Source organism: Cheilinus undulatus, linkage group 22 (assembly GCF_018320785.1).
Source record: "Cheilinus undulatus linkage group 22, ASM1832078v1, whole genome shotgun sequence".
In the NCBI taxonomy this organism is placed as follows: domain Eukaryota; kingdom Metazoa; phylum Chordata; class Actinopteri; order Labriformes; family Labridae; genus Cheilinus; species Cheilinus undulatus.
In genome coordinates this window covers 10,763,963-10,778,764 of record NC_054886.1, presented here as the reverse complement: position 1 = coordinate 10,778,764, position 14,802 = coordinate 10,763,963, and the positions used below count along the sequence as shown (strand labels likewise).

At 42.2% G+C, this 14,802-nt stretch overlaps 1 protein-coding gene across 15 annotated transcripts in view; it reads right to left on the bottom strand.

The window, feature by feature from the left end:
• ehbp1l1a (EH domain binding protein 1-like 1a) overlaps positions 1–14,802 on the bottom strand; it is a 46,242-nt gene that overhangs the window by 11,822 nt on the left and 19,618 nt on the right. For 7 of the 15 annotated variants that reach the window (XM_041778671.1, XM_041778665.1, XM_041778670.1 and 4 more), the window contains 7 exons: positions 13,016–13,462; positions 8,388–12,146; positions 8,246–8,311; positions 3,414–6,277; positions 1,761–1,815; positions 1,332–1,535; positions 548–1,087 (listed from right to left, as the gene is read on the bottom strand). In XM_041778671.1, the coding sequence (XP_041634605.1) occupies positions 548–1,087; positions 1,332–1,535; positions 1,761–1,815; positions 3,414–6,277; positions 8,246–8,311; positions 8,388–12,146; positions 13,016–13,462 (7,935 nt within the window). Of the gene's footprint in view, positions 1–547; positions 1,088–1,331; positions 1,536–1,760; positions 1,816–3,413; positions 6,278–8,245; positions 8,312–8,387; positions 12,147–13,015; positions 13,463–14,802 lie in introns of those variants that run through there. The other 8 variants (XM_041778668.1, XM_041778676.1, XM_041778675.1 and 5 more) reach the window with 8 other exon arrangements.

Sequence of the window (14,802 nt, the reverse complement as noted above, 5' to 3'; positions counted from 1 at the left end):
TGAAAGCAGCTCTGTATGGTTTGTAAATATTATCTCAGTAACTTTGGTATAAGGACAATGCTTGCATCTTTCTAGTTTATGGAGACATCCAAAAGCAGATCACTTCTGCTATGCTTTGCATTTATGTAGTTCCAATTTGGAAACTGTGGAGCATGTGAAGAATGGTTTGTCCTGTTTGGGTCCAACTGTAGTAAAATCATGCAAGAGAAAATCCATCTCTCACCACTTTATGTATTTCAGTCAGGACTACTTTGTCAAGAAACCCACCTGATTTGTTGTTATAATTTTTAAACATTTATTAGAGGTTATTATTTGCACATTTTGCTGTTACTTATATGTAGATGCACTGAACGGCACCAAAGCACATCAAAGTTTTAGGAACAAAGTTAACTCAGGTTCCCAAGATCAATACAACCACTCCACATTGCATTTTTCACACATTATTGACCAAAACAAATCAGAAGACTTTGTTGTCACCACAACTGGGGGCATACACACTGCCACACCATGCAACCAAACACTGGGTCAAACCATATCTGGCACTCACCCCATATCCAACTTTGCAGAAGTTGCTGCTGTTTCAACATCTTGCTGTTCTGTCTCAGTCTGATGCCTAACTATCAAACTTTCAACATCTCCTTGTTTTTTAACAGATTCCTGCTCTGTGAGTACACTTTCCTTTGTTTCCCATTGTTCAAAATCAATGTCCTGTTCCTCTACTTGCCCACCATCATCCTTTGAGATTTCAGTGATATCAGCCTCTGTCAGCGGTGGCCATTTCTTCATGCTTGTACATTTCAAATACTCATCATCACTGTCAGAAGGTAGTGATGGAGATGATCGATCACCAAGTAAGTGAAACATGTAAGGCTCAACACTTGCAGGATATTCAGTGGTGAGGGTCTCTTCAAACTGGGCCTCTACTTTCTCAGCAGGGGCAGTGTTGTCTTTACATTGTGGAAGAATCTCATCTGAAGGGGTTGGTGTCTTTTGCTCCTGGTCGATAGAGGGGACAGCCTTGGGTTGGTGATCCACTTCAGCTACCGTAGAGGTAGATGGCCCCAAAATGGATGCTACTGTTTCATAACTGTGAAACATGGAACCATGCAGAAACAACGGTTTTAGTGGATATGTTGCTAACGGAGGTAACCAGTAGGTATTAGCATAAATACAGTAAACTCCCATGCAAATGAAGCAGGGTTTTTGCTCACTTCTAGACAATGGCAAAACTAAATCTACATTCAAAAATGGAATGAGCTGAAAAATGGTGAATTCCAATGATTGATGCATTACTTTTGCATGCTTCACTCAGGGCTCAGGCTCACACTTACCCTTTGTGGAAAACACCCACAATAGCCTTTACTAATCCTGAAGTCTCCTCATCTTTTGACAGCAAAGAAGATTCTTGTTTTTCTGTTACTGTTCCCTCTGCTTCCAGAACTTCCCAACCCAACACTCTCACCGGCTCAGAAGTGTGCAACGGTTTCTTCAATATTTGGATGTCCTCCGTCACACTCCTCTTTTTGGGGGGTTTGCTGAGAACCCAAATATAAAGGATTTCAATGTGATTCAAAGCACCCATGAGGCAACATATTAAAAAATGTAATACTGAGCCTTCACAAAAATTCAGAGTTTGCGATGTTACATATTGCCATATCACTAAAACTACCAGTATTGATCCAAACAGTCTACATCAGGCAAGCATTAAGCTGTAAACTTTCACAGCAAACAATGCAAGAGCTCTAGGCTCCTACACTTACCCATCATCTAAACATAGGTCAACTTTTGGCTCTGCTTCACCTTCAACTTTTTCCTCTGTCATAAAAGCAAACAAAGTAAAACAAAAGGAATAGGACAAGAAATAACTGTAAGACTTTGTCTCAGTCTTAATGCACCCCTTGCCCCTATCACTTAGCCCTGCTACTATATTTTGCAAGTTCAGGTCAAGGTATAAAGTGGGTTATCCCAAATCTTGTTGAAACAAAAGGGTAGGGTGAAGTGCTGGGGCTAAAAAAGTCATGGTTTATCTCTTAAATGATGAGTACCCAACCTTAACCCTGTCCCCTAACACCCAAGGTTAACACCTAAACTGAACTTCTAATATTAGTCAAGGTTAAAGCCAAGCCTAAACCTCCAGTGTTAGTGAAGGTTAACGCACATTACACTAACCCAACAGCACTAACCCTTGTGCTGCCGTGCAGCCCTAAGCCAATTTAGCACCTCACCCTATCCCTCAAGGTTAATGCCTACCCCTGGCACTTTACCCTTACTGTTCCTCTTTTGTCACTCCTAAAACCTGAAAAAGCAATTCAGCACCATGCCAATTTAGCCAATTTAACCCTGAGGCTGGATAGTTCAGTGGTTTACATTGCTGACTTTTTTTGAGGGACTGAGTCGAATCCTAGTCAGAGCACAATGAGTGTATACACTCATTGCACTTGGGCAAGGTCCTTCATGCCAGGAACACCTGTCCCAGATGTAAGTCACTTTGGATAAAAGTGACTAAATCACACTGTAACAATGCAAATTAATACAAACCTCCAGCACCTTACCCTAACCATTCCTCCTTTGTGACTGTTTTAAACCTGAATATATAAATCTAGCACCTAGCCCTGAAACCTTGACCCTAACCCTAACCATTCCTTGTTTACTCCTACTTCAACTCCAAGTACAACCAAATGACACCAAGCCCTGTAGCCTCAACCCTAAACCTACCTGTTTGTAAGAAAGGACGTATATAAGAAATGGACCTCCTCTGGACTTGTCAACATTGCCCACCTAAGCCTGCAGATCTGCATTTTAGTTCTTCACCACTCTCCTTCTTCTCCTTTATTTCCCTCCTCCCTCACTTCCTCCTGTTGGAGGCAGTGTGTAGGGTTGCAGAGAAGCCTAGTTCTGCACAGGGAGGGTTCTAACCTTAGCCTTATCCCTCTTCTACTCTGCTTCATCTTCTTGCCTCACCCCTTTCCTTGTCTCTTCTCTCCCCTTCTTTAGCCAAAGGACTTCAACACTTTGTTCCCCTCACCACTCCTCTCTTGCATTGTCTTCAGCCTCTATATGACTATGGTGTCATCGGGCATCATGGGGAAATCACTGGGAGACAAGAGTTCCTAACCCTAACGCTTCTAAATCAACAGCAAGGTGGCTGTTGATCAACAAAAGAAGGGCACAAATTTAAGAAGATTTGTCAATAAGAGAACTACTATGGTTAAAGACCACATATTTGAGATGCCAGGTAGTCAAGTCTGTTAAATGCAGTCATAGACTACTAATGACGTAAAAGGATCCTGAAGGGTGGGGGAAGATTTCACCACTATCCCCCTGTTCCAAGGGGCAAAGAGGAACTAGAAAAACAAGGGCTAAGGATAGGGGTAATAATAAGGAACTGAGCATTTAACTCAACAAATTCTCACCATATTCAAGTGTTTCACTGTTCGTGGAAGGAACGCTATCTCTTCTTGCATCTTTTACATCTGACTCAGTTGGTGTTGCATGAGACAGCTCTTGCAATGCTTGCTCCTCTGTACAACAAGGGACTGGGTTGGTCGTTGTATGCTCTTCAGCTGGATTCAGTTGTGAAATGCTTGGGAACCCAGAGGTACCAGACAAGTGTGGACATGACGGTGCCATTGCTACCATGCACTTCATTTCATCTTGTGCTAGTTTGGGTTTTGCACTGATATTTGCAAGAGGAGACATCTTCTCAATCTGCTGTTTTTCAAACAAAGACTCATTGTGTATTTTCTTGGTTTGGGTGTTCATACGTTCATAGCTAAGCATCCGTGCAGATGGGAAACCTGGAATGCATGAAACACATGGTGCAACAGTGTATAAGCTGATCATGTTTGGTGGTCTGTTCAACACCTGAGCAGAGGGAAAGCCTTGTATTCTGGCCTCTTTTGGGCAGGACGTCACTAAAGTGACCATGCTTCTCAGGTTGTAGCAATATACCCAATCTGGTCCAGCAGCTAGCACAATCATTTCTGCCTTCTTCTCTTGTTGCTTCATCATTATTTCAGCTTCATCCAGTGACCATGTGCTTGGGATTGCTTTCATGGATGCAAATCCTTTTAGACTTGAAGCACTGGAGCAGCAATGTGCAAAACTTATCATTTCGGGTTCACTCTTGGATTTTGTTTGAGGTGCAGAGGGGAACCCAGGGATCCTGGAGGTTTCTGGGCAAGATGGTGATAAGGCATACATTGATGAAATAGTATTAAACTCTTGAGTTTGACTGTGTATCATTAAAACTATTCCCTTCAATGGCTTAGCATAATAAGTGTGCGGATCAACAGGCCATTGGAAGTTCGAGGCCCCACCAAAGGCTGAAAATCCAGGGAAGCTGGACACTTTGGGGCAAATAGGTAAAAGACTCAGCATACTGTATCGTGGGACAGATGGGAAACCAGATATCTGTGACTTTCTTGGGCAAGATGGGACTAGAGCAATCATCATGTTGGGGTTTTCTATAATACCTGGCCAGCTGTAGATACTAAACTGAATTGTCTTTTGTGATCTTTGCATCACTGAACCCAATTCAGCAGCCCAATTCAGTGTTTTCCCTTCAACTGATGAAAATCCAGGAATGTCTGAAGACATGGGGCACAGAGGAAGGAGGTTGATCACATCAGGGCCATAATAGACAACTTTGGGATTTGGAATAGATGGGAAGCCAGGAATACTTGACACTTTAGGACAGGATGGTACACAAGAAACAGTATTTCTCATTATCTTTTTATTGTAGTTATGTGTGTTGAGTATGATCCCCTTCTTTGGTTTCCTCTTCAGCAAAGAATCCTTGTCTGTAATCCATCCTAGACTCGAATCCAGATCAACTGATGGGAATCCAGATACTCTGGAAGCTTGAGAGCACAATGCAAAGAGGCTGATGATATCTGGTGAAAAATAAACAGCTGTGGGATTTGGGCAAGAGGGAAATCCAGGCGTCTGTGCTCCTTTTGGACAGGATGGTATGAGGGACAACATTGCTTTCATTGCTCTGTCATCTGCTTGACATTTGCCAGTCAATGCTGCCGTCCTTCCTTGTATTCTTGGTTCAGTTAGTGGCTCTTTGTTGACCGTCCATTCTTTTGAGTTATCAGATGATGGAAATCCTGGTATTTGTGACACATTTGAGCTTAAAAGACTAACCATATTTGTGGTTATTTTGGGTTCAGGTTCAGAACTGCCAGGGCCAAACCTCAAAAGACTATCTGGTTCAAGATGCGCTACAGGATGTTGGGGAATGGATGGGATGCCTGTTATGCAAGAATGTTTTGGGCAAGTCCCTACCAAAGCTCCCATTGGTTTAGTGTCATCCTTTTCCCTTTGTGGCACTATCATGGCAGCAGGTTCACTGTGCATTTTCTTCTCCAAAAGTGGTTCATCTGAAACCCATGATCTGATATTGCATTCACAGATAGATGGTGAACCAGGGATAAGAGATACACTTGGACAAGAAAGACTCATATCAAACATACTCGGCCCTTGGTGGATTTGTGGCACAGATGGGAACCCTGGATTTCTGGCCTTACTGGGGCAAGATGGTGCCAGTAAAACCATTTCCTTCTTGTCCTGCTCATGTTTTGATGCACAAAGCTGTAACATCCCCATCTTTTGTGATTTCTTCTCCCAAATCGGCTGCTGATTTACAGGAAAGTGATTTTTATGTTTCACGGGTAATTTGGATGGCATGCCAGGAATGTTTGTCACACTGGGACAGTTATACAAGAAGGAAGCCTGCTTGTACACAGGCTCTAGATTATATGAAACAGACTGTTCATCAGGCAATATAGGCTTTTTTTCCACCACTGCTCCTTTCAAAGTAAGAGCACATTCAATTTCATTGTCTTTCGACAGCTTATCCTGAGTAGCTGCAATGTCCATGAATGTAAGGCAACCGAAGTCAAATGTGCTTGTAACTGTTGGGTTTATTGGCACCAGATCAGGAATTCCAGCTTCAGCCTTCATTTCACCCTTGTTTTCTGGTGTTGCAGGTCGGCCCATGATGAAAGCAGCACCAGGTAACAATGGGACCATTTCTTTGAAAGTTTTTGTTTCCTCATTCAGAGTGTTCACCTCCGTTGTCACCTTTGGCAGCTCTTCCCACAGTATGGCCTTTTCTGTAGGACATTTAACTGGAGTAGCTTTTGGCAGTTCCTCCCATTGAATGGCAGAGTATTGCTGCTCAGTGTTACTTATTTGGGTATGGGATGGGAGTTCTGCTGTCTCAGCAAGAATTGTGCTTGACGGCTGTAGTGAAACCATGTTTTCATCTCTAAAGAGGAGGTAAAATACAACGTCAACTCAGTGTTAACAGAGGGATGAGTCCAAATGGATAGTCCAAATAAAAGGTTCATGTATACAGTGCATTCAGAAAATGTTCAGAAAGGGATACTACCATGAATTAAATTCCCCTTTTCTCTTAATAATCTACACTCAGTACTTTTGCAAATTTATGAAAAAGAAAAAATGGAAATATCACATTGACATAAGTATCCAGACCATTTACTCAGTACTTCGCTAAAACTCCTCTGGCAGTAATTACAGCCTCAGGTTTTTTGAATTTGACTCAACAAGCTTTGTACCCTTGGATGGAGGGATTTCCTGCCATTCTTCTTTGGAAATCCACTTAAACTCAGTCAGGTTAGATGGGGACCGTTGGTAGACAGCTAGTTTCAAGTCTCTCCAGAGATGTTGGATAGGATTCAAGTCAAGGCTCTGGCTGGGCCCCTCTAGGACATTCACAGGCATCCCTTGGCTACTCATGTTGTCTTGGCTGTGGTCTTAAGGTCATTGTTATGAGGAACAGGTTTTCATTTAGAATATCTCTATACTATCCCTCAACGCTGACCAGTCTCCAGTCCCTGCTGCTGAAAAACACCCCAACAACATGATGTTGCTACCACCATGCACCACTGTTGGGATGGTACCGGGCAGGTGATAAGCAGTGTCTGGATTCTTCCAGACATAACATTTAGAATTTAGACCAAACAGTTCAATCTTGATTCCATCAGATCAAATAATCTTGTTTCTCACAGTCTCAGAGTCCTTCAGGTGCTTTTTTACAAACTCCAAGTGAGCTTTCATGTATTTTACACCTAGAAGAGTCTAGCCACTCTGCCATAAAGCCCAGATCAGGAGAGGGCTGCAGTGATGGTTGTCCTTCTGAGACTTTGTCCCATCTCCACACAGGATCTTTGGAACTCAGTCTTGGTCTTCTCTCTTACTAAGGCCCTTCTACCTCGATTGCTCAGTTTGGCCAATCAAACAGCTCTTGGAATACTCCTGGTTGTGCCAAACTTCTTCCATTTACCACAGGTGGACTCAAATCAAGGTGCAGAAACATCTAAGTAAAGATCCAGAGTGATGGGAAGAACCTGAGATCAATTTACAGTGTTGTTGTAAAGGGTCTAAATACTTATGTCATTGTGATATTTCAGTTTTTATTTCTAAAAAATCTTCTAACATTTCAAAAATTTCTCTTTGGCATGACTGGGTACTAAGTGTAGATTAATGAGAATAAAAATGTTTTTTTGTATGCCTATAGCATCAGACTAAAACAGAACAAGTGAAGGGGGTCTGAATGCCCCCTGAATGCACTGCATGCTCTCATAACAACCACTGCAGTTCCAAATAATCCCACCAGTCAGACAAAGAATCTTTGTTTTACAAAGTAATATTCACATCCAATTAAAATGCAAACAATTTCAATAAATGCTTCTCACACCATACATGCTTCAGCCAGTACAACAATAGCCGGCCATCGCTAATCCACAAAACATGCAAACAACTCATCATGCGGTACTGTTTTTCAAGGTTGAAATTACAGCTGCTGCCAAATCAGCCATTGCTGGACAGTCAGTATTGTTATAGGGTTAAAGGAATGAATAAACATTTTCATAGTACCTACCAAAACCTTCAAACACACTGTCAACAGCAGACATCAAATAACCCCTCTGGCAAATCTTCAATTCTTTCAAGTGTATAAAACCATTATTTTCCAGATGTTGCATCCAAGACAAAAGTATATCCCTCCTTGTGAAATTACATCTATTTTTTACAAAATTGTTTTGACCCCATAGGCAGAAGCAAAGGCCAGGCACAAACCTGTACAACTCCGATCAACCAAAAGCAACACCAAGAATGACACGCACAACAAATTTAAATGTTGCAACCAATTAGTCTGTCAGAAGCAAATGCATTGTGATGGAAATATCTCGATGTGCACACCAAGGCAACCCACCTCTTCCTAACACTCAAGATTAGTGGTATATCAGGGGCTGAGTGCCACATACTGCATTGCAAGTTTCTGCAAACAGAGTTGAAAAGCATATTAAAAACTTTCCCTATGACGTTGCAGATGTGAAATTCTAAAGCTCACTCACCCTTTCTCTAGGACTGCTGTTTCTTCAGCTTTGTCTAGTTTCTGCAATGTCTGTTCATCTTTAAGCATCTCCAGAGGCGGATATACATCAGATGTTTCTTCACTTGCACTAAGATCTGGCAACATCTCACTCTCATCAACTCCAGAAGATGGCTGGCTCAATTGGCATTCAGAATTTGATGATGCTAAACCTGTGAAAATTGCCTCTACCTGGTAGGTTGTTGACTTTGTTGTCTTTCTGTATGGTGCATCTCCTTGGTTTGGAATGATAAATTCCATTTTTCTGTCTCTGAGAGCCACTTCACTAATGATATTTTTATCCAGTGTTAATGGCTGACCAATCAGGGTTCTCTTTTCCTGTTTAGCTTCTTTCAGTCCAGATGGTGAGGGTGGGGATTTGTATAACCATTCTTGTCCTGAATGGTGTAATGATGGGGCCCCATGAATAGACGCTTGCCTTGGGCAAGATGGTACCATATTCACAATACTTGCAAGCCCATCTACATCTGATGTTTTGACTGATGTGAAGGTAGTACTGAGAGAAATGCTAAGTGCCTTTGTTACGTCCTTCTGAGGGGCACCATACTTTGCCATTGTCTCTTGCCAGCCTGTTTCTTTGGGATCACAATCAACAGACACTCTTGAAGGTAAACCAATAATGCTTGATTGTGTTGGGCAACATGGTAGCAATTGTGCCATGACTGGATTTTGTTCCATGATGGCATCTTTGGGTCGTGGAGCGGATGGAAATCCAGGGTTCAGGGCTTGTCTTGGACATGATGGAAGCATACTCAACATGATTTCTTTCTCGCTATAAGTCATTTGAACTATGAAACCTTCATGAATAACTCCATACCTTTGGTGGAATGACTTTTCCCAAATGGCATCCCCTTCCAAGTTCCAGCCATCATCCTTTTTATACCAGCTCTTTGCTGGCAAACCGGGAATTCTACCCTTTTTTGGGAAACTCGCTAAAGATTTCAACATGCTGGGTTCCTCTTTCAACAAAGTTGGCACTGGTCTCTGTCTTAGCTTTGAGGGAACACCAGGAATAAGAGAGTCTTTGGGACAGGGCGGCAACATTGAAATCATAATTCTAACCACTGGCTTGTCACTTAAATATATCTTCATGATATCATGTATAACTGGCAGTCTTTTTTGGTTTGTAAAAGGCCACTCACTCCAGTCGCTCCACTCTAATTCCTCAGACTCACTGTGAAATCTGGAGGCTATTCCATAAACAATGGATTGTCCTGGGCAAGTAGGCAGCAGGTTGGCCATACTTAAGTTATCCTCCAACATCTGATGTGGTTCTGATGGTAAGCCCTGCAAACATGCTGTATGAGCGCAATAGGGCAATATCGTCCAATGTCTAAGAGGACTTACAGGAACTCTTGGCTCCTTGTTGAGACTTGGCAATACATTCATCACACTTTGGTTATCAGCTAATGAGGTTGTCATTAGAGATGGAAACCCAGCTACACTAGCAAAATCAGGGCAGGAAGGTACTGTGGAAATCATAATTTCAGCAGAGTTCTTATCGAATGGTTGGACTTTGTTTAGAGTCTGCACTTTCTTTTTTATTAATGGGTTCTCCAGGTGCAAATTTGCAGTGGCAAGCCATTCAGAACAACATTTTTGGCCAATCTTTGAAGGTAAACCAGGGACTCCACTATTCCTGGGGCAGGAAGGAACTATATTTACCATACAGGGCTCCTGCTGTGGGGCAGAGGGCATGCCAAAAACTTTGGCTTTTTGTGGGCAGCTCATCTTCATATCTACCATACTGTAAAGAATGCCTGTGTCTCTGGGAATCCACTGATCAATATAAGCCTTTGTTTTCTTTTCTGGGTTCTTGTTGAATCTTCCCAAGGCATGCCAATCTTCTGTCTCCAAAATATTCTGATCATGGGATGGCATACCCAGAGTTCTTGCTTTTTTAGGGCACATTGGCATAAGACTTACAATGCAGGGTAGCCATCCCTGGGGTCTTATGGAAATTCTATTTACCATACTGGGCTCTTGCTGTGGAGCAGAGGGTATGCCAAAAACTTTGGCTTTTTGTGGACAGCTCATCAACATCTCTACCATACTGCCAATGATGCCTGTGTCCTTTGGTTTCCAATGAATAATATAAGCCAGGGTTTTCTCTCTTTGGTTCTTCTTGCTGGTTCTTCCAAAGGCATGCCAATCTTTGTTCTCAGCTATGTCTTGATCACAGGATGGCATACCCAGAGTGTAGGTCTTTCTAGGACACATTGGCATAAGGCTTGTGATTCTAGGTAACTGTTTCTTGGGTCTTGTAGGAATCCCCCAAAGGCAAGTTCTAACAGGACATGAGGGCAGCATGGCCACTGAACTTATCATTTCTGTTTCACTGGTCGAACTAGGAAGTTCTTCCTTCCAAGGAAGACATGGTGCTATATGCAGCATATGTTTTGATCGTTCTTTGTACAGATTTGACTTTTCATCCTGTCTATCTATTATCAATTCCCTTCCAAAATGCCAGATATCATCATTTGCCATAGTTCTTTGCTTGAATGGCATACCTACAACTCTAGTCTGTCTGGAGCATGTGGGGAGAAGACTTGCCATACTTGGAGGACTCAAAGCTTCTTGCAATGGCACAGATGGAAACCCTGGAGCTGTTGCTTTCCTAGGACATGTTGGCAATATGGACACCATGGCTTTAACCATATTTGGCTCACTGCCTGTTTGTTCCTTGACACCAGACATGTCTGAAACAAGTTCTTTTACCTGCAAAGGCTTCTCCCACAGAGAACACCAGTCCCAAACACTTGTGTCTTCCCCAGTCACCGATCCAGAGGAAGGTAATCCTAGAACTGTACAAACTCTGGGACATGTGGGTAAAATGTTAGCCATGCTTGGCTTACGTTTCAAAGCAGATGGGAATCCAGGAATACTGGCAGACCTGGGGCAGGATGGGGATAGGTCGACCATTTTTGCAATTCCTTGTCCACCCTCATATAGTGAAGTAAAATAACCTGAATTCAGGAGTAAAGGGAATCTGTTACTAGGTAACTTTTGAAAGGATGAGCTCCATTTAGTAGGCCAACCCAGAAGATGGGGTTCATCCAAGGAAGGGACACCAGGAATCTGGGAATATTGTGGACAACTTGCCTGTAACATAGTCATACTTGGCGGTCTGACTGTTCTTTGAGCATGAACTTCAGGCTTCACAGCAGGTGGCAAATGAGAGACAGATCTACCTCTCGGGGACAGTTGACCAAGTTTCATCTTAGACACATACAAACATTTTCCTTGAGTACCAGCTGGAGAGCTTGGCAGTGTAAGTTCCTTCATTAGTCCTCGATCTCTTTCCTTTGACAAAGACACATTTTCATTCCTCTCTTTCTCTGTACAGTGTTCTTTATCAAAGCCATGCATAACAACACTTTTTGTAACAGATGATCCAACTTCCACTTTAGATTCTTCTCTTTCCTCTGATAAATGGTCAGCTATGGTCTTCTCTGCTAAGGAAGACTCAGAAGTTGGGTTCAAACTTGAAGGTTCTTGATCAGACACAGGTCGGCTGCCCAGAATTTCCTTATTGATATCGGACACTGGTATAGAGGGGCAAATGTCCTGACTACATCTCTGTGTTTTTTCCCTCCCTGAGTTTGTCATGATGGATTGTTGTTGTCCAAACTGGACTGGGACTTTGTTTATCACCATAGGTGGTAAAGTGGAACTCGTATCACTTGGGCAGGATGGCACTGAAGTAACCATGCTTTCATTTCTGAGGGAACAGACCAAAATCGGTGTTAGAACAATAGGTCCTGAGTGTTCAAAGAGTGGCTAAACCCCTGGACCACTTTTTCAGGTGAAAATCTACAGAGTACATAAAGGTATTTAGTAGGGCTGCTGATATACTGAATGACATTTTTATTCAATTGACATTACTTCGTATAAATCTGTTTCGCTTTGACATTAAAGAGCTTTTTTGTCATTTTTTGTCAAGAAGCCAAATTATATTTGACATGACTGATTTATGAAATCAATGAAAGGGTACAATATCCAAGGAGGTCAATACTTTTTATAAGCACAGTATATGTGGGCAGCAAATATGGGTCCCATGTGGGTTTTGTCTGAGAGTTCCACGGTGGCCCCACCTGTGATTGCCCATATGGACTTCAATGTATATGAGACCCATATAGGTCCCATCTCAGGTAGAAGTCCACATAGGCATCAAAGTTGGAATCACCTGGCACCCACTGTCTAACCCACTTGGGACCCATATTTGAAACTCAGGTATGACCCACATGGGCCCCACCTGTGGGCTGGATGGTAAGTCCATCTTGGATGATTATGACAGTCTGGCTCATAATCAAAAGGACAATGAAAGAACAAAAGAGTCAGAGGCTCTGTCTTTGTGTCTTATTCCCTCCTCCACTTCAGCCTTCTCCATGACATTCCAAAGGCAATTTTGGAAATTTTAGACTAGATGAACCTGAGCTCAAACTCAGGGGTTTGGTCACTCTTTAAGAAATGTCTTAATCCACTTTAATAATCATGATCTACTTTTGTGTCTCAAGTGCAAACATGAATTCATACTTGGATGTGTTAAGGACTACAAAGAGGGGCTCTAACTGACCACTATAAACTTACCTATCATCTATGGTTACAGCATCCTTTTTCTCGGTCACTCCTTTCCTTGCTTTTGTTTTTTTCCCAGAAACTGCAGCAGTTTTAGGCGAGTGCAGCAAAGGTCCCTCAAGTGACATGGAAGTAGGCTGGAGTTTAGTAGGAGAAACTGGTGTATGTTCAACAGGTTCTGGGTGAGGTACTGGACTCTCTAAATGAATGGACATCTTGGAGAGATGACCTCTTGGTTTTTTTGAGAGCTCCTTCGCGGAGGCAGGGGGATGACCATGAAGATCAGGGTTTGGCATATTTGAAGCAGTGACAGGAAGTGGGGGAAGTGCTGGCTGGATGTTTAGGAATGTCCTTGATTCTGTTGGATCCATCTGTGCTTTGGGCATCTCAGAATATTTGAGTCCTTTGGCTGTGGGTGTTTTGGGGTTTGGGGGCAAAAGGGAGGCCATGCTCTCAGGTCTGAGGGACAAACAAATGGAGATCAGTTATGACTCAAGGAATGACTCCAGTGCAGTTAGGCTGTGTGTCCACCAAAGCGTTATTGTTTCATTTTTGTTTGTTGCAGTGGGAGCACCTTGTTTTTATAAAGGCCAGCAGCAAGTATGGTGCTGAGCTTCCTCTCTGTACCTACTTTTGGTAAATGCCGCTCATCTTCAACCTTATCCATCAGTCCAACCAGAGGAAGTAAGACAAAATACCACATGAACCATCACATTTTACATTAAGAAGTATCAAATACAAACAACAACAGAGAAGAAACACTGCCCGAAAAACAAATCCCTGCGTATCTGAGGTAGTTCTGCAGGTCTGTCTTCTCTCAGTAACTTCCTAAGTATTCCTCAACTGTGGAACAAAGGCGAAAACACGTTCTTAACCATCTTCACATTCTGTATCTTTGCAAATGGTTCCAACCTTATCCTATTAGCCTAAAATTCACTCCAACTCCAGCACTGGTTTCCTGCTGGTCGTTCCAAAAATATCCTATCATTATCAACCAGAAAACAATGTTTTGGTGGACACAGGTCCTAATGCAGTCCATATCCAATTCATTTAACAGCACTCAAGCAAATGGGTGATGTGATATGGACCTTTGAACTACTTCATGTATGAGTCGTGCTTTTTATATTGACAGATGATGTACAACAGACCAATGAGGCCATACAGAAGGACTAACCAAGCAAGCTTCATAACTTCCAGGAACGACAAGGTCTTGCCAAGCTGCAGCAGCCCTTTAATAAAATACTCCACAACCCCATCGCCTCATCAGACACAATAACACAATTCTCATCAAGTTGCCTCCATGCAAAAACTATTACATATAAAACGTTATGTGCAAAGTATCCTCAAAAACAGCCAAACAAGCAAGTTTTTGCAGTTTTACTACTGCCACATTAACAAACATAGGACAATGCATTACAGATGCACCTGGTCTTTCTTTATAAGATGATGAGCCTCTAATATTTAAAGATGCATGATAAATATGGATTGTTTTTTCTGGTAGTAATGGCTGTCCTGACTGGTAAATCTTGTCTTTCTGACTTTGAAACCAACAGGTCATTGTCAAACCTTGAATTTTCTCGTGAATCTTCATGTTATGTATTTTGGGGATTATATTTTCAATGTAAATGTAGCAGTTAATCACAAATCCACACCAACGCATGCTGCACCCCATTAGAAACCTTAATGGTGTTATTGATTTAGTGTAGAAATGGGTTTAACCAGCAAGCAGAGCCGTTTTTATAAGCATATATTTTTATCCCATCCATCCATTTTCTTTCTCTTATCCAGGGCTGGGTATG